Genomic DNA, 19,408 nt, shown 5'->3' with positions numbered 1-19,408 from the left:
TCAAATTTGTCTGAACTCTTAGCCTGGTATTTCAGGTCTTAGTTATCTATCTTTTTTTCGCTACTTCTCTTCTCTTTATGTACCTCCCTTTATATAATCTACAGGCTGGATGGAGCCCTTGCTTTCCTTCCTCTGAACTTTTGCTAGAGTTTTTCTCTTTTCCTAGAACATCTTTTCCCATTCTTGCACATCCTATCTGCTCAGCTCACATACTACTTTATAGCCTTACTTCATTTTCCTCTCCACCAAAGCTGAAAAGAATCTTTTGCCTTTTGAACCATCCCTTTCCTTCAGTATTTTATCTTTATGATTTATATGCTATGTATAACACTTTTTCTTGCATTGTAAATACAGCATAACTCACCAAATAATATAACTGCTATCTAAAAACTTAGTGCATAAAATGTAGGATCCTTTCACTGCATGGATAAAATGACCAGATCATCTAGCTAGTCTAACATTCCAGAAGTTTCACTACTGAATTCAGATCCCTAGATAAACCTGAAGTGGTCGGCAGTATACTCTGGCTTAAATATCAGTGGGGAAATTCTGAGTCCTATCTGGGACTTCCCAGCTTTTATTAGTTACCTGGCTCCTGTTTTGTAGGCTTGATCTGATGATATTGGGGCCTACGGGTACTCCTTGTTTTTTTAATATGGTTGCTTGCCTTTTTTCTACCAGCCTCACTCTCTTTTCCAACTCCCACTTTCCCTCTTAGAACTTTAGTTTGGCCCAGAGGGCTGAATGGAGAATAAGAGCCAATTGCAAATCCTGTTCTCTCCAGTTTTCTGCTACTATAGGGTTTTGTTCTGTATGCAGACATAAGGGCATAAACAAGTTTAATCCATCTGTGTATCTCACATAGGGTCATACATGTAGTATACCACAAATGTTTGCAGCATAGTAATTGGACCTTGGGAGGATATTTGAAACTATTAAATCCTCCATAAATTTGTTTCTTAGATGGTTGTAGTAGAACCTGGAAAGGAAATACTGACTCTACTTTCTGAGCACAGTAAAAGACATTTTTGTAGAAGGTCAGTCTCCTCATTGCTGATTCTTTGCACTTAATGGTATTAGCTTTTTCTCCTATTTTTCATTATTCGAATAAATCACACATGAAAGTTTTTGTTTCTTGAACTTTTCCAGACCTTATGCACATATCCTCTCAGTTCCTGTTTCGGAAACTGCTTATCCTGGGCAGACTCAGTACCAGACACTACAGCAGTCTCAGCCGTATGCTGTCTACCCTCAGGCCACCCAAACATATGGACTACCTCCTTTTGGTAAGGCGCCCTATTATAAACAGTTGATAAGAATGTTGAGTTTTATCCCTCAGAAGCATATCTTTCCCTAGAAAGCAAGCATGGCTGATCAGGAAGCTGAGAGATGGCTTGTTCTTTGCAGAGCACCCACTCAGTTATAGATGTGATAGAACTTGGGTATGCAACTTTGCACAAGTATATTTTCCCTTCTAATCCATTTTGTGAAACAATGTCAAACTAATCTTTTTGATGCATGTAATATAAAATCACAACTTTTCAGTACTCATTTGTTTAGCTACCAAAATTTCTAAGGTACAAAGTCTTGCCTGTAAAGCTTAGAATCTTTTGTGTTTGAAAACCATGGTACTTTGGTTAGGTAAGCATAATAAATATATTTTGAGATTGTCGGTTTCCTGATAAAGTCAGGTTATCTAAATATCCAGATGGAATATGCCTTTTTTTTTGGCTGGGTGTGGGGGAAGTGGTCTTTTTCCTTCTCTTTCCTTCCCCTCTCCAAACTGATCAATCGATTATTGCTCTGGTAAACCAAAGTTATCTTAGAATGGGGGAAATCCCCAATTTCGTATAACCTTATTGTGTGCATAGAGTTTTGTTTTTGTTTTGAGGTATCTTAGATATGAATTATAAATTAGAATGATTTCCCAGAAGGCAGTTTGAGATTCTTTGGGCATTTAATATATGTACTGATTTTTCTTCTGTGTGTATAAATTAATAGATATATTCAGTGTGCTTTATTGCCTAGTCTCTGCTTTCCTAGAACTTGTGTCACAAAATTGAAAGAATACTATATTATTAGAAAATATGCAGTATGTTAATAAAATGCTATCTCTGTAGCCTTTACTGAGACTAGGTGGAAATTAGAAATATCTTCCAAACAGATCACCACAGATTATAGATATTGTATTAGTGTTGCCTGCTTTTGGTTTCTACATTCATACTTTTCCTGACCCATTTAGTTAGTTTTTTGTGACAGTGACAGTGACAGCTTTTTTACTTTTAGGCTTGTTAGCATTCCTTGGCTCCTGGTAACTACTAGAAACAAAAATTGGGGGTTATGTTTAATGATAGTGGTAGTTTGATAACTTCATGAAAGAAGAGAAACAGAAATGCTCTTGTTTCCATGTTGGTAGCCCATTCCTCCATGTCTGTCAATTTTAGCCAGTGTACTAAAACCTTGTATTTGTGATATATTTAACTAGCAAGACTGAGCAGTCCTTTTGGAAGCAGAACTCTATGGTTATGTTTGTGTTCATTTATTTTTGTGTATATTAAAGATGATTTTTCAATAGTTGGTTAATAATAGACAAGCGAGTATAAAGTATTTTCACTTTTTTAATACTTTTCGATTTAAATTTATTATTAGCAAGGCCAAAGCCCTTTATGACATTGTCAAACGGTTGATCATTCTTGCTATTCAGTGTTAAATAAAACTCCTATTATATCTCTGAACTCAGATTATGGAATACCTAACATAGTGCCATGTGCATTTAGGGCCTAAATTTTAATGGTATCTTTTATGATCATTGCATTTCCCTTGTATTAAAGAAAGAAAGAAAATTCTGTAAAATAGGTCAATTCTGGTTAAAAACTTGAAGGAAACAGTGTTTATGTTAGGAAGAAATAATGGTTATAATGGGTTCTTTTAATCTGTTTTTGTTTAATATTTGGGGGTGAGGGAGATTTGTTTTATAAATTTATCTAATTCAAAGAGAGGTAATCATTAGTTTAATTTGACTTTAGATAATATATGAGACTTATTGGAGAGAGATATAGGTTGGGGTAATGTTAACGATAGGTATAGCATATTCTCATAATTTATAAAGAATGTTACAAGGAAATGTTTGGAATACTTTTTTAAAGTGACTTTTTCTTATGTTTTAACATGCAGCTTTTTTTTTAAATGTGTTCACTCAAATATAAAACTTCATTTATTTCTTCTCAGAAATTGAGGATTTGGGGAATTTTGTCATCTTAATGCTGCCTATTAGCACTAAAATTAGACTAGCCAGTCTTTTATTTTTTTTCAGGTATAAACAGAGCTTCAGAAAATCTCATAATAATATTGCCTAATATTTATTGAGTACCTACTATACCAAGCAGTATGCTAAGAATAAGTACTTTACATTAACACTATTGCCTTATTTAATCCTCTGAACAGTCCTAAGAAGTAAGTAGTAGCATTATCCCTTTCTACAGATGAGGAAACAGGCTTAGAAGGATTAAGTGACTAACTTGAGGTCATACAATTAATAAATGCTTAGGATTCAAATTGAACCTAGAAGTGCTCATAGTTGAGATCTATATGAAAAAGATAGTCTCAGAGCTGAGTTTGAAATTTAAAAGTTTCCTCTTGAAGAAAGGAGAGAAGACTAGAGAGAATCTAGAAAGCCTGTGAGTAATCTTTAAAAGTAAAGGAAGAGTCTACGGCCATTCCACCCTCAACAAGCCCGATCCTGTCTGACCTTAGAAGCTAAGCAGGGTCAGGCCTGGTTAGTACTTGAATGGGAGACCACCTAGAAAGACCAGGTGTTATATATGTAAAAAAATAAAAAATAAGGGATTGTAAAATGACAAGGTCCTTGCAATCTGTGAGGTCGACCAAGGGTTGCCTCACCTAAAAATGAATGAATGAATGAATGAATGAATGAAGAATAGTCACATTCTTTTTAGAGTTATGTAGAAATGTAGTAGGATGGAAGAAAGGGTTAGAGGTTTAACTTGCAGTGACCTAAATGAGTATGTGTGAGAAAAGGGTACTCATTTATTTTTAAGGGCTCATAAATGATTACCTTTGCTGCCATTGTTCCAACTTCTTTTAAAAGAAATGGAGATTCAACAGTATATATTAAGAGCCTGAAGGATATTCATGCCGTTTCTCTCAGTAATTTCCACTTCTAGGAATTTATCCTATGGAACTAATTAGAAATACCCACAAAATTTACTCCCTAAGATAGTCATTGCAGCATTATTTATAATAGCAAAAGATTGAAAATAGCATACTTTTGAATCGAAAGGTTTGTGTTAAATTGCAGTGTATTCATAGAATGGAAAACTAGCCATTGTAATTCATAGTCTTAAAGAATATTTAGCATCTTGAGAAAACAGTTTATTGTTAATTGAACAGTGTGTAAAATTGAAAATACAATATACCCAGTTGATATTTTTTAAAATATTACATAAAGAATAACTTGGAAGGAAACAAATGTGAAATGAATGGTACAGGCACTATACAGATTTGATCTGTTACCACAGACTCATGCAAAGTGAGGACACAGTTCCAGTATGCACAGGTTTCAGTTAATAGCCCTGTGCAAAGTGAGAACTGCCTGTATTTTTGTCTGTGTGGTGAGACTCTGCAGTTTTTCCCTTACACTCTGTATTTTCCTAATTTTCTATAATATACATCTACTTATTTTATAATTAGCATAAGTACTCAGATTAAATTACTTAGTATTTATAATAGCTATTTATGAACGCTCACCCCAGTGAGCTATTGAATCAATAAACCAAGATATTCTTTCATGTTTTTTTCTCACATTGACATGTACTTTAATTCCTAACCAAATTAATCTTCTCTAAAGATACAGTACTCTGATATATGTTACTACAAACCGAATTGCTCAGATCAGTTTGGTTATTGACTAATGAATAGTGACATATTCGTGCTGAGGAACATAGGTCGAATTTATGATAAGACCCCAGTACGGAGCAGCAGAAGAATAGCACTCAGAGACAGACTTCTTTTCCCATTGTTAGACCAGCTATTTCTCCACATCAGGCTCTTGGTGCTTAAAATGACTTGAGAAGCTTTGTAGTTTGTAGGCATAAAGCTGTGGACTGCTAGTCTGAAAACCAAGCTTCAGTTTCATCATTTGCTGTGGGCAGTAATGCTGTGCAGCCTCACCATTTGGTCATACTACCTATGACTTGGAATTCTTTGAAGGGTGCTTTTTAAAAGGAGGATGTTTATGTGCTTAAAGAGCAGGGCTACAGTGATGCTGGAGACAGTGTCCATATTGTCTTTCTCCTTCTAGTCTTCATGAAATAATTATATATTAAATATATACTTCCTGTTTCTGGCCAAAAACATTCAACACTAGCTCTTCTACTTGTCTTAGACATTTTGCCTTAATTTTTGATCTTATAAGAAGGGCTGGTTTATAGACATTTTACATTTTGAAACTTAAAAAAAAACTGAATAATGATACTAGCAAAACATTCTCAGTTAATAAGATAATAAGATAGTATTTTGGTATAGTGTAGTAATGAACATGTTCACAAATACAACACCTCAGGTTCAGAACCTATTTAGAAAAAAATCATATTGATCACAATAAATCTCAAAGGTATTGTGACATTGAAATGGTAATTTGTTTACTAAAAATGGTATTACCACCAAGAATCATGGTACTAATATTCAAATTTCATATTATAAATTTAAAAAAATCCTTAAATATTTTTATTGTCAAAAATCGGTACAGCAAGAACTTTAGCTGTGACTAACCTGGACAAGACTTTTTAAATAATCATGAACTAAGGGTGGAGTGGGGCACGGGGGTGGGGGCAATCCTCCTAATTCACACTAGAAATGTTGATATTCTTTAATCTCTTCAAGTAAATTATTTCATGTGTTTAATAGATCAGAAAAGAATAGATTTTTAAAAAATGTTTTGAGTTTGGGCCTAAGCAATTACCATGACAATGTCTAATTGTCACTCTTTTAAGATTTTCACATCTCCTTATACTCTTCTTGTATTTACTTTTCAACAATTTTACAGATTTGAGTTGCACTATGATATCTCAGTGCCCTGGTGAAGCAGAGGTTATTATTATTAAAGCATTATACTTCTATAAATTCCTTACCAAATTAGGAGTAAATGAAATGAGTTAATGTTGAATTTGAAGCTGTGGCTGACATTGTTATTGATTTCTTACCTGGAGTGTGTTTGAATGATAAACTTTCTTGGACCTAATTATTAGTTTCAACTACTGATTCAGCAACTGTAGCTATTCAGAACATAGTGAACAACCAGACAGTAAGTTCTTTTATAGACTTTTGCATAGCCAAAATTATCACAAAAACTATTCACTTGTAAAAGGCATCCTTAGGCTCTCATGTAAAAGCAAATCTTTATTTATGTTTTCCTAGTTTACTGAAAAGGAAAAGGGAGATACAACCAGAGACAGGAGATTGTCAAGGAGTGACAGATCACAGAGAAAAGACAAAGTGATTCAAAAACCTAAAAATCATATAACTATAATTGAGTTCTATTTATTACTAAACAAATGTCTTCAGATACCACAGTAGCCTTTACCTCTGTAATACAGCACAGCACAATATTGGTCTTTGTAACAAAACAGAAAATCTAAAGGTATGCTCACTGCTTCCTTCCTGCTAAGAAGGCAGGAAAAGGATATAAATATATTTTAGAAAGATTGTCACTCAGAAGCATTGTGATGTCTATCTGTATGAGATAGATTTGTATGTTCTGACATTGAAAGATGTCTCTTAGAGGTATTGTGTGGAAAAGCAAATTATGAGCAATATGTATAATATCCCATTTTTGTTTAAAAAAGATTAGTAAATACACAGAAGAAATCTGAGTGACTCTTCTGAAACTTAATATTGGTTTAGTCTGGATGATGGGATTACAAATGACTGTTTTTTTCTAAGTTACATATTTTTATAATGTTTTTAATTTATAAAAATAAGCAGGTATGTCTTTTTAATCAGAAGAAACAAAGGTAACAAAGTAACCAGCTTAAGAAGGCAGAGAAGTACTTAATACATTTTAGAAAAATTTGATGCTTGTTTAATGGGTAAGTGAATTTTAAATTTATGTGAAATGTCTCCCACCTTACAATGCAGATAAATGATTTATTGCTGTACATGAACATCAGGCACTCTTTACAACAAATACTCCAGTTGGGTGTCAGTAGTGTTTTTCTGAACCCTAGTCAATTTGCCCCAACCACGGAAATTAACTTGCATACACACACACACACACACACGCGCGTGTGTGTGCACACATGTGTGTGCGTGTGTGTATTGCTATTGGGGTTTTGACAAGATTTTTGTTTCTGTGACCCCACTCCCCAATTCTGTGAAATTGTTTTTGCTTGTGGTACATTATAAGTGAGAGAATCAGTAATTTTCTCTCACAAGCAAATTTAAGATTTAGATGTTAAACTACTGGCTGATATTTGAAAGCATAACCATGCTCCTCAGTCCCAGTGTATTGTTTGTAATTGGTCCAATTTATCTGATTCAGGTGCATTGTGGCCAGGTATGAAACCTGAAAGTGGTTTAATTCAGACTCCATCTCCAAGTCAACACAGTGTTCTTACCTGCACTACAGGGTTAACCACAAGCCAGCCAAGCCCAGCACATTATTCTTATCCCATTCAAGGTAAATAGGCATGGTCGTGTGTGTGTTTTATTGTTGTTTTTTTTTTTTTTTTTAATTTACCTGTATCTCTAGACAAATTGGTCAATAAGGAGCTTTCTCTTCTAAAATAGAAGGGGCGATATGTGCATTTGTGCATGCTTTTTGTGTTAGGCAAACCAGAACCTTGGAGTGTGGTTTGTAAGTAGTTTAGCCTTTGAATGTCAACTTCTTAGTAGAACTGAAGCTTTCCCTTTGCATGTTGGTGTCCAGAAAACCTGTCTGTTCTTAGTGGCCTTTTTTCCTATAAATGAGCAGAAGACTCATGGGTTAGAACTTTGCTGACTTCTTTTCATGAAGTCCAAATTGAGTGCAGCGAGAAATGAGCGCTGCTTTGTGAGATATGTGCTGCTTTTTTGCTGTGGTTTCGTCATACCTCTACCCACATTTACCACTTCCTGCTTAGAGCATTTTTCCTTGCTCAATACGTTCAGTCTTGTTTCTATTTTGTGATGAAAAGCATAGTATTAAAGCTTGAACTCTAAACATCTCTGCCTTCCCGGGTTCTTCCTCTAAAAGGTTAGAAGTGAAATAGTATTATCTGGAAAGAAGACAAACTCAAAAGGCACTATGAAATTATTTTCCTACCCTTCCAAATCCAATGCAGGCAATTTGTCATTGATCCAGATTGGGAATTAATGTCCATTAATGTGCCTGGCTTCTCATCTGCCTCCTTTCTCCTGATTTCCCCAGCTTTTAAATTTTGTTCCTTATAAAATGGATGCCCAAGAGATAAGGGTGGGACAGCAAAAACTGGTCTGAGAGGTACTCTTAAGATATGAACTGTGGTGATGAAAATGTTTTGATGTAGATTATATTAAACCAAATATTTTTATATTTATTTTTAGCTATTTTCAGTTAAATGATTGAGAACTACTTCTGCTTGGTAAAGGAGGAACAGAAGTGGTTACTACATTCTAAGACCTTGCCCTGAGCTACCTTTCTTTACACCTATTATTTACCAAGTCTCCTCTTTTCTTATTTATTTTCTCTTCTTTCTTTGTCCCTTCCCCCTTCTGTATTTCTGAAAAGAGAATAAACCAAGAGGGAAAAAACAAGAACATGACTTTGTCTGTTTTCTTCTCTGCCCTCTTTCATTTTTATAAAGTATTTCTCTATGTTAGTAGGCCTTTTAAGTCCAACTATAAGCAGAACTAGCTTCCAAGTCCCTCTAAACAGAAATATCCCTGATGACTACAACTAGGTCATGAAAGAAAAGCAAGGGATTCTCTTTTTAAAAAATTTTTATTATTAATAACCCTCTCCCAAGGTGTAGAAACACCACTTCTCTGTGGTTGTGTCTTGAATTTGAGGAACCTAATATCTTACTTCTTCCTCCTTGTAGAGCAAGAGGAATCACCTTTAGAGGTCTTTTAAGACTCATTGCTTTAAAAGGGTCACAAAAATATCCTTTAAACTCCATTAAGCACTACTAATTTATCTGTTAATATATTTTTTCCCCTTTGGATAGTTTCCCTCCATTTTGCTAATAAGGATCATTGCTGATGTTTATTAAGTGCTTACTATGTTCTTAATATTGTTTTAAACAATAGATAGGTGTAACTCGTGTCATCTTCAAAACATATGTGTGAGGAAAGTACTATTATTAATCCCATTTTAAAGGGAACATAAGACACAGAAAAGCAAAGTGACTTGCCCAAGTTTACAAAGTTAGCAAATAATTAAACTGGGCAGCCAGACCCCAGAGCATGAATGCAATATTTATGATTTTCACTATTGAAGTCATGGTATTGATACCAACGCTACCATAATTGAGAACTTGTATTGGCAAATATTTAAAATTTTCTTCTTTTTTTCTGGTTAACCTGTTGGTCCATTTTATTGTTTATTAGAACTTCGGCAAAGGATAGAAATTAAGACAGAAGTTCACCAAATTGAATATCAACTAATTCAAATTTTTAAAAAAATTTTTTTTAAGAAGTTCACCATTAAGTTTTGATTTTTTCCCTTTTTTTCCCATTTATTCTGAAGAAAAAATTGGTAGTAAACAAGTTGAAACAATTGGCTAACATGAATTATGGGTATTATTGGCACATTTAAATTACCTGGGTTCTCCACTGTCAGTATCACTCTCTGCCCCTCCCCCCCTTTCATTTTCTTTAGCATGAACAATTCATCTTAGCTCTCCAGGACTTATTCCTCCCCCCTGTGTAACTAACTACCCAGTCATGCTGCAGAATATATCAATTTTTTTATATCAATTATATCAATTTTTTTTAGTGGTCAAAACATCAGTGACCCCTCTTCCAAACCAAATTCCATTTCTGCCTTGATCAACTCTCATCAAAACCTTTAATTTATACCTCAGTACTCATGAAAACCCTTGGATTAAGTAGATCAGGTTCCTTATATCAGTGTTTTCCTAGAGTGTCTGTTAGTATGTGGCCCATTTTCTGATTATTTTCTTCAGTTGAGATGGTTTAAATGATTAATATTTAAGTGGCAAAATTATGGAAATTTCAAAATTAATTTTAATTCAACCTTGATTTTTAATGAATATGTTTGGGCTCTGGTGTTGGCAATACACAATCTTCTTTCATTGACCAGATTTGGTTTTTTATCGATTTTACTTTTTAGAATAGTTTTAGATGTATAGGAAAATTGATAATACAGTTATATATATTCCCTACCTTGTACAGTTTCACCTATTATTAACATCTTACCTTGAAATGGAACATTTGTTATAATTATTGAACCAATATTGGTACATTATTATTATTAAAGAAGTCTATAGTTTATTCAGATTTTCTTAGTTTTTACCTGATATCCTTTTTTTTGTTCCAGAATCCCATCCAGGATACCACGTTTTATTTAATTGTCATGTCTCTTTAGGCTCCTCTTGACTGTGCAATTTTTCAGACTTTCCTTGTTTTCGATGACCTTGACATGCTAAACATAAATTTTACAAGTTATACATGTATATAAGATATTCACAAATCCCACAGGTATTTATGGAACATCACCTACTGTAGGTCGAGCGCTTTGCCAGGTAATGGATAAAATAATAAGATTCTGCCTTCATGGAACCTACAGACTGGTGGAGGAGATAGAAAACAAGCAATATATAGATTTTAAAAAGTGCTCTGAAGGAAAAAAGAATAGAAAAACAAGAAAAGAGTTTTAATGGAGGGGTCTGAGAGAGTCTCTTGAGAAGGAGGAGCCATCATCCTGGGAGAACAAAGAGGACAGGCCAGAGAGAACAGTCCAAGCAGAGAGCAGTGTTGGAAAGGTCCTTCTGTGAGAAAGCCTCTCTTGTTTTGAGTAACTTGAAAGCCAAGGTGAGCAAAGGTGGTGAAGAAACAAATGTAAAATTAAAGGTGTGGGTAGAAACTAAATCTTGCACCAACTTTTATGTGCCATTAACCCTCAGGTTAACCCTCCAGCTTTGGGGCAATGTCACTTAATTCATTTATACCTCTCAGTTTTATAACCACAGCCTTTTGATTAGAGCTCTCTGATTAGATGGTATTAGGTGGACCTCAAGTGGGGCATGGTTCTCAGAAGCTTTGTCTTTCTATGATATTACAGCTCCATTGTCAAAACAGGAGTGGAGACTATCCAAAAACAGTTAGCCAGGCCATTAGCATTTGGAGAGCTAATAGCCTTTATGTATATGTAAATTGGAGTTACCATTTGAGGTTTTTTTTTTTTTTCATCCTCTAAATTTGTACCTTTTGTTGCATATATTATTGCTGCTGCTTTTGTTTTTACATTTGCAACTGATGGAGAATTGGGAAATCCCAGTCATCTTGACTGTATATCTACAACTAGCTCCATGACTATGGACAAATTACTTTAACTCTTTTTGTCCCACGTCTTCATCTGAAAGCTGACATTACAGTAGTGGCTGCTCCTTATATCTAATTTACCTTAATTTCCTCTATACTTTCTTCTAAGCGGAGCACCCTGGAGAAAAGGGACAAACAATTCCCTCTGATTTTGACCAGCACTCTCAGGTTTCTACTGGATTTGTTTACCTGCCCTATTCTTAATGGAGGTTTTCCTGTTAACTTTCCCTTTAGAGGACTTTCTTGGCTGATGGACTAAGTAGTCAGATAGTCAAGTCTACCTGATGTTGAACCTTTATGGTGTTTGTGACTGCAGTGGGAACCATGGCTAAGTGTGCTTCTGATATGCGAATGCGAGAAATTCAAGACCAGTACTCAATCACAGTTACATTGTCCACTTGAAACAACTCTCTGTGGCAAATACTAGTCACTGAGGATTTGATTAAAACCCAGGTGAAATCTGTGGTACAAGGGTATGAAAAACTTAACCCACATTCCTTATCCCAGGACAGACAGCCTAATTAGTTTATAGAGTCAGAGTACATTTTTACCTGGCCAGAAAAATATTGAATATTTTCTGAGTTTTTCCAAACTCATTAGTAAAATCATTCAATTCTGGATCATGGTGTTTGTTGATCCACATTAATAATCCATTATTTGAGTAGCACTCAAGAAGCAACTCCAGCACTTTAGAATTTGGAGGACCAGCTCTCAAAGTAATTATACTGTATCAGGAAAGGCAATTTGGGGCAAGTGACAATAAATCACAGTGTTGTATTTATATGTGTATTTACCAAAGCTCTTGTTTCTACTGATTGTCACCACGTTACAGGTGAGTCATTTTCAGCTGCTGGAGAAGATGGACTGCAGTCATTGGTTTAGCTTTTAATTTCATTGGTATCATTGGTATGAACCCCAGTGCATTGTATATGTATCTTTCTGGGACTTTAATAGGAATAGTTGAAGACTCAAGTTGAAACAGGAAAATTTTTGAACTGTTCTATCTAATCAAGTCGAAATTAGGGTATAACTTACAAAAGAACAAAACCAGTATTTGTTTCCTTTGTTAATGTTCTTTATATCCTTGTAGATCTATTTACTTAAGATATACTTTCAATTTCTTCTAGCCTTTTACATAATATCCTTAATATTGCTTAATATTGCTCTCAATCCTCTAGCTTCAAGCACAAATGCCAGCCTGATACCACCCACTTCATCTGCAGTTGCCAATATTCCCACAGCAGCAGTTTCCAGCATCTCAAACCAGGTATGATAATACTTTTGTTCATCCTATTTGGTATGGTTCATCTACTGGCTCTTCCTCTGTTCTTTCCATGGTCAATTTGCCAATCTAAGAAACAACAAGTATGGGCTATGGAGACCCTTCTCTGGATGCCCTGAGAAGTAGGATCCTAGATGGTTTCTCAGGCTACCATCCAGTTTTTGTCATTTCTCTGCTAAGCCTCTCAAGCAGATATGGTTTTTATCTGCTCCTTTGTTTATGTGTCCTTACCTCCTACCCTGCCCCTTCTAGACTAAAAGTTCCATAAGGGTAGGGATTTATTTTTCTATTTTGTTCACTTATATGTTCCTAGAATTCAGAAAAATGCCTGGCACTCACATTAAAGGCACCTAATAAATATTTGCAGACCAAATATTGCTTCCACTTTATTTAGTTTTGACACGTCTGTGTCCATGAAACCACCAAAAGTTTCTTAAGAATATTTTAAAGAAACTTCATTTTTAAAGAAAACTTGATTCTTTTAAAAAGAAAGAGATATTCAGTTTTTAAACTAGGAAACTTTAAATGTAAGATATGTTATCTTTTGTTTAAGCTCTTCTGGTAGAAATAATACCATGTAGTGCAGTGGTTTATAAATTTCTTAAAGAGTAGAATCTTTCTTTCGAGAATTCCATGCAGAGACTTACTCAGAAATTCAGTACATAAAATAGAAAGAAAAAAAAAACAGAGCTCTTATAGTAGAAAAAGGGACATTGTATATAGAGTGCATGGGACCCTGTCCCCTTAGCCTTCCTCTCATTCCAAAGACCACCTTTGAGACAATTCCTCTCAATTTTTAGATTTCCAACAGAAAGTATTTTGAAAATCATTAGTTTAAGTGGAAGATATAGACAGGTAAATGAGAAGTCAAATTAATGTTTTAGGAAAATAATTATGAATAAGAGGGACATGAAAATCTCTTGTGTCAAAATTAATATTATGCTTTTTCTAAGATTCTTGTTTTCTTCCCTAATTCCCTTTGGCCTATAGGACTATCCCACCTACACTATCCTCGGTCAGAATCAATACCAGGCCTGCTACCCCAGCTCCAGCTTTGGAGTCACAGGCCAAACTAACAGTGATGCTGAGAGTACCACATTAGCAGCAACCACATACCAGACGGAGAAGCCTAGTGTCATGGTACCTGCGCCCGTAGCACAGAGACTTTCCTCTGGTAAGCACCACGGTTCTAAAAACTTTGGCTTAAGGGCACTTCATCCAACAGGTGATGATGAAGATTATTTTCTTCTGTTCTAAGTTGCTATTACCATGCTATTGGCTTTCCCTCTCAGAAGTATTTAAACATTGGAACCAGACCATGATGAGTCATTCATTGACAGGCTAAGTGTCATACCAGATGCTGTGAACGGGACAATACCAAGAATGAAAAGACTGTATTTATGACCCCCACTCCGCCCTCCCTGTAGCTTTAACATGATCGTCACAGAGAACTTTAGAATCATGGTATATTTTATGAAAGTTGGAGGACTCCAGTTTTAGTTTATCCATATTTTGGACTTTCGCTCAGCCTCGGAGCAATAGTTCTTAACTTTTTCTGTGTTGTGGGTACCTTTAAGATTCTGAAGAAAGCTATAGTCCTTTCCCCCCAAAGAAATACATAAAATTTAACAAGTTTAAATCTATATTTAGTTTTGAAATGTATCTATAAATTACAATGCCCAGGTTAAAAAAAAAATGACAAGGTTTTTATACACACATGCAGTAAGCATGCATATACTTTTTATTGATCTCTATTTTCTATGAAAATTTGGTGGTTTGCCGTCATTTCATGTAACATGAGGAAAAACTTTATTGTTGTTAGCACTGATGCATTTTTAAAAACAGCGCTTTACATCAACTAAAGCAGTTTTCTGTGCATCTTGCCTTTAAGTCTTCTAAGTAAATGGACATACAAGTGGTCACTGCTTCAGACTTATGTAACTTTGAAATGATTACATGTACATGAAATTATTACATGCCTTAGTTTTGAATTTATTTCTCTAAATATCATTGTTCATTATAACAATTTTAACCTTTTAATCAGAGAATTTCAGACATAGAAGTTGTCAGAATAGTACAATGAATGCTTATTATTCCATCATTCATCTTCAATAATTAAGGACTCATTGGCAAGCTTGTTCCAACTGTACTTCATCTAATTCCCTCCCTAAATTCTGGACATTGTATCTCTGAAAGATAAATACCTGTTAACATAACCACAGTTTCATTATCCCATCTAAAATAATTCAACAGTAATTCCTTAATATTGTAAAATACCAAAAGGTATTCATATTTCTAGTTTTATCATAAACATTAGAAGTTTCTTTTTTCTTTTTACAGTTTGTTTAAATTAGAATCCATGTAAAGTTCGTGCATTGTGATTAGTAGATATCTATTTTGTGTGTCTTAACCTATAAATTCTCCCATTCCTTTTATAAATTCTCCCTCGTACTTTATTTATTGAAGAAACAGGGTTGTTTATCCATTTCCCAGTCTGTATTTTGCTGATTATATCCTCATTGGGAAGTGCTGCCTTCTGTATATTATTTTAAATTGGTAAATGGATCTAGAGCAGCCTTTTCCAGCTATAGGCAATTTCACATTGTGCACCCCCTCTACCCATTAGACATTTGTCAACATATGGAAATATTTTTGGTTGTCAAACTGTGTGGTTGTTAATGGCATCCAGTAGAGCCCAAGGATACTGCTTAACCTGCATCCTACAATGCACAGAACAGGCCCTCACAATAAAAATGATCTGACCCAAAATGTCCGTTGTGCCAAGTTGAGAAACTGATCTAGAAGCTTGGGCAGGGTGGGGCAGCAGAACAACTTCATAGATGTATTCTTTCATGGAGAGGCAGGTGTATAAATTTTAGTTCTAACTCTCTTTGTGATCTTTTGAGCTGTTGATGCTCAGTGCCTATGTTTACATTCCTAAATTGCTTAGATAAAGTTTGGTTTTCCATTTTTCATCCCTGCAATTTGATTCTTAAGGGCAGAGAACCTGCTGACCCTCTTCCTGGGTCTGGTTCTTGCAGCTTGTGACTACTCGCAATAAATGTCTTGCTTTTCCTTTCCAGGAGATCCTTCTACAAGCCCATCTTTGTCTCAGACTACATCAAGTAAAGATGCTGATGACCAGGCCAGGAAAAACATGACTAGCAAGAACCGGGGCAAGAGGAAAGCTGATGCAAGCTCTTCACAGGATAGTGAATTGGAAGTATGGGAAGAAACTCATTTGAGAAACCTACTTCTTTTTTCTCATTTCTTAAGTTTATCGAACATGTCTGAAACACATGAGATAATATGGTTCTATATCATATGCTTTTTAATTCCTGAGCAAGAGAAACTGAATTGGCCAAGTGAAAAGAGAAATGTGAAAACACATTTCTCTATGCTCATAACTTACCATATCACTCCAGATGCTTTTACCAAAAGCTTCAGAAAAGTTTTTCTGGGTTTGGGTAGCCAGATAACTTTTTAAGGGAAAGAACAAGCTGTTCCCTATATTCCAGAGGAGAACAGAAAGAACAATGCATCGTATTCATAAAGCAGAGGGTGGTGTCACAAGTAATGTCATGCTATTCTCCATTTAAAAATCTCAAAATGAGAGGACTAGAGTGCTTTAGGCCAAGTTTCTGTGAAACATACAACCAGATCTGATAACTTATTAATGAGATTTACACTAATTTATAATGTGGTTAAGCACTGTAGGAATTTACTATGAGCATTCATTTGGCTTCATTATTAAAAAGACTAGAAAATTTATACAAAATACAAATAATAGTGAAGTTTTGATATTAATCCTTTGGTTTTCTTGTTTTCAGTTTTCGTATAATATAATCATTTAATAAGAGGGAAAAGTTGTATTTAAAAATGAGTCCATTGCTAGGTATTCTTGAGACATAGGTAAATTGAGGCCGGATTTGGAGCCTCTCTTCTCCTTTGTTCTTAGGGGGAAAAATAAGAAATAAAGAAAGAAAATTTAAAGTTCTGATATATTTCCTGGGAAAAACTGAGAACACACTCATTTTTTTAAATTGTGGTAAAATATAATGTTTACCATTTTTTAAGTGTGTAATTCATTGGCATTAAATATATTCACAGTGTTGTTTAATTGTTACCCCTATCTGTTTCTAGAACTTTTTCATGATCCTAAACAAACACTCTGTACCCATTAAGCAATAACTCCCCATTCTCAACTTGTACTAGCCCCCAGGAATCTCTGTTCTACTTTCTGTCTCTTGAATTTGCCTATTTTAGATATAAAAGGCTCAAACATATCTATCCTTTTTTGTCAGACTTATTTCAATGTTTTCAAGGTTCATCATATTGTAACATGCATTACAACTTCATTCCTTTTTAAGGCTGAATAATATTCTACATTATGTCTGTACCACATTTTGTTTATTCTTTCATCCTTTGATGGACACTGGGGTTTTTTCACCTTTGAGCTATTACGAATAATACTGCTATGAACATTACAGGTATCTGTTTGAGACCCTCTATTCAGTTATTTTGGATATAAACCTAGAAGTAGACTTGCTGGATCATATTTACCATAGGTTCAGGTTTTTGAGGAACCACCAAAATGTTTTTTATAGTGGGTACACCATTTTACCTTTCCACCAACAGTGCTGCAATTTCTCCACATCCTCACCAACACTTACTTATCATATTTTTGATAATAGCTAATGGATGTGAAGTGGTATCTCATTTCTTTAATGACTGATAATATTGAAAATCTTTTCATCTGTTTATCAGCCACTTGTATATTTTCTTTGGAGAAATGTCTGTTCATATCCCTTGCCCATTTTTTAATTGAGTTGTTTGTTTTATTATTGTTGAGTTTTAGGAGCTCTTTATATATTCCAGATACTGATCCCTTATATATGATATTTATTTTCTCCCATTCTGTGGATTGTCTTTTTACTCTCCCTATGGTATCCTTTGATGAACAAAAGTTTTAAATTTTGACAAAGTTCTATTTTTCTTTTATTGCTTTTGCTTTTAGTATTATACCTAAGACTACAAGGTTATGAAGATATTCACCTATGTTTTCTCCTGAGAGTTTTATTGTATTAGCTCTTAAATTTTGATCTTTGATTCACATTGAGTTAATTTTTGTATATGGTGTAAAGTAAGGCTCTGATTTCATTCTTTTGCACATGGATATATAATTTTTCCAGCACCTGTTGTTGGAAAGAACTTCCTTTCCCCTATTCAATGGTCTGGGTATCCCTCTCAAAAAAATCAATTGACCATATATGTCAGGGTTTATTTCTGGGCTCTCTCTTCTATTTCATTGGCCTATGTGACTATCCTTATGTGCTCATATCACATTGTTTTGATTACTGTATGTAGCTTTGTTTTAAGTTTGGAAATCAGGAAGTGTGAATCTTCAAGCTTTGTTCTTTTTCAAGATTATTTTGACTATTTGGGATCCCTTGAGATTTCATATGAATTTTAGAATGTGTTTTTCTATTTCTTTAAAAAACACTGTTGGGTTTTTAATAGAGTTGCATTGATTTTATAGATTGCTTTGAGTAGTATTATCTTAACAATGCTGAGTCTTCTGTCCATGAACATGTGATGTCTTTCTATTTTTTTAGGTCTCTCATCTTGGATTTGTTTCAGCAGTGTTGTTTAGTTTTCAGTGTATAAGTCTTTCACCTCCTCAGTTAGCTTTATTACTAAGTATTTTGATGCTATTGTAAATGGAATTGGTTTTATAAATTCCCATTAGGATTATTCATTGCAAGTGCATAGAAATACAGCTGATTTCTGAATTCATTTATTAGCTCTAACAATTTTTTGTGGGTTCTTTAGTGTTTTCTACGTACAAGATTATGTTATCTGCAAACAGATAATTTTAATTCTTCCTTTCCAATTGGGTACTTTTTTTCCTTTTCTTGCCAAATTATTCTGGCTAGAATTTCCAGTACTGTGTAAATAGAGGTGGTGAAAACAGGTCTGCTTATCTTATTTTTGATCTCAAGAGTAAAGCTTCCAGTCTTTCACCATTGCGTATGATGTTAGCTGTAGGTTTTTTATATATGACCTTTATTGTGTTGAGGAAGTTCCTTTTATTCCTAGTTTATTGAGTATTTTTATCATGAAAGTGTATTGATTTGTCAGATGCTTTTTCTGCATCAATTGAGATGACCGTGTGGATTTTTTCCCTCTATTCTATTATTGTGCTTTATTACATTGATTCATTCTTATATGTTGATCCATCCTTATGTTCTGGAAACAAATCTCATTTAGTCATGATATATTTTTTTTAATATGCTGCCAAATTTTGTTTGCTAGTATTTTGTTGAGGATTTTGCATAAGTATGTTCATACTTATGAACATTGATGCAAAATAAGTTTTCCTATCTGACTTTGGTATCAGGGTAATGCTAGCTTCTTTAAGTGAGTTAGGAAGTGTTCCCTCCTCTTCAGCTTTTTGGAAGAGATTAGAAAGTATTGATATTAATTTTTCTTTAAATTTTTGGTGATATTTACCACAGAAGCCATCTGATCCTGGGCTTTTCTTTTTGGGGATATTTTGGATTATTGATTCAACCACCTTACCAC

General features: G+C 34.5%; 1 protein-coding gene across 3 annotated transcripts in view; it reads left to right on the top strand.

The window, feature by feature from the left end:
- EYA3 (EYA transcriptional coactivator and phosphatase 3) overlaps positions 1 to 19,408 on the top strand; it is an 87,441-nt gene that overhangs the window by 41,543 nt on the left and 26,490 nt on the right. For 2 of the 3 annotated variants that reach the window (XM_016131999.2, XM_036230737.1), the window contains exons 6-10: positions 1,150 to 1,286; positions 7,559 to 7,696; positions 12,720 to 12,808; positions 13,814 to 13,997; positions 15,907 to 16,046. In XM_016131999.2, coding sequence (XP_015987485.2) covers positions 1,150 to 1,286; positions 7,559 to 7,696; positions 12,720 to 12,808; positions 13,814 to 13,997; positions 15,907 to 16,046 — 688 coding nt within the window. The remainder of the gene's footprint in view (positions 1 to 1,149; positions 1,287 to 7,558; positions 7,697 to 12,719; positions 12,809 to 13,813; positions 13,998 to 15,906; positions 16,047 to 19,408) is intronic. The other variant, XM_016132000.2, reaches the window with a different exon arrangement.

This window comes from Rousettus aegyptiacus, unplaced genomic scaffold, assembly GCF_014176215.1.
Source record: "Rousettus aegyptiacus isolate mRouAeg1 unplaced genomic scaffold, mRouAeg1.p scaffold_m13_p_1, whole genome shotgun sequence".
In the NCBI taxonomy this organism is placed as follows: Eukaryota; Metazoa; Chordata; class Mammalia; order Chiroptera; family Pteropodidae; genus Rousettus; species Rousettus aegyptiacus.
The sequence above is the reverse complement of the archived record's forward strand: the minus strand, read 5'-3'. Positions and strand labels throughout refer to the sequence as shown.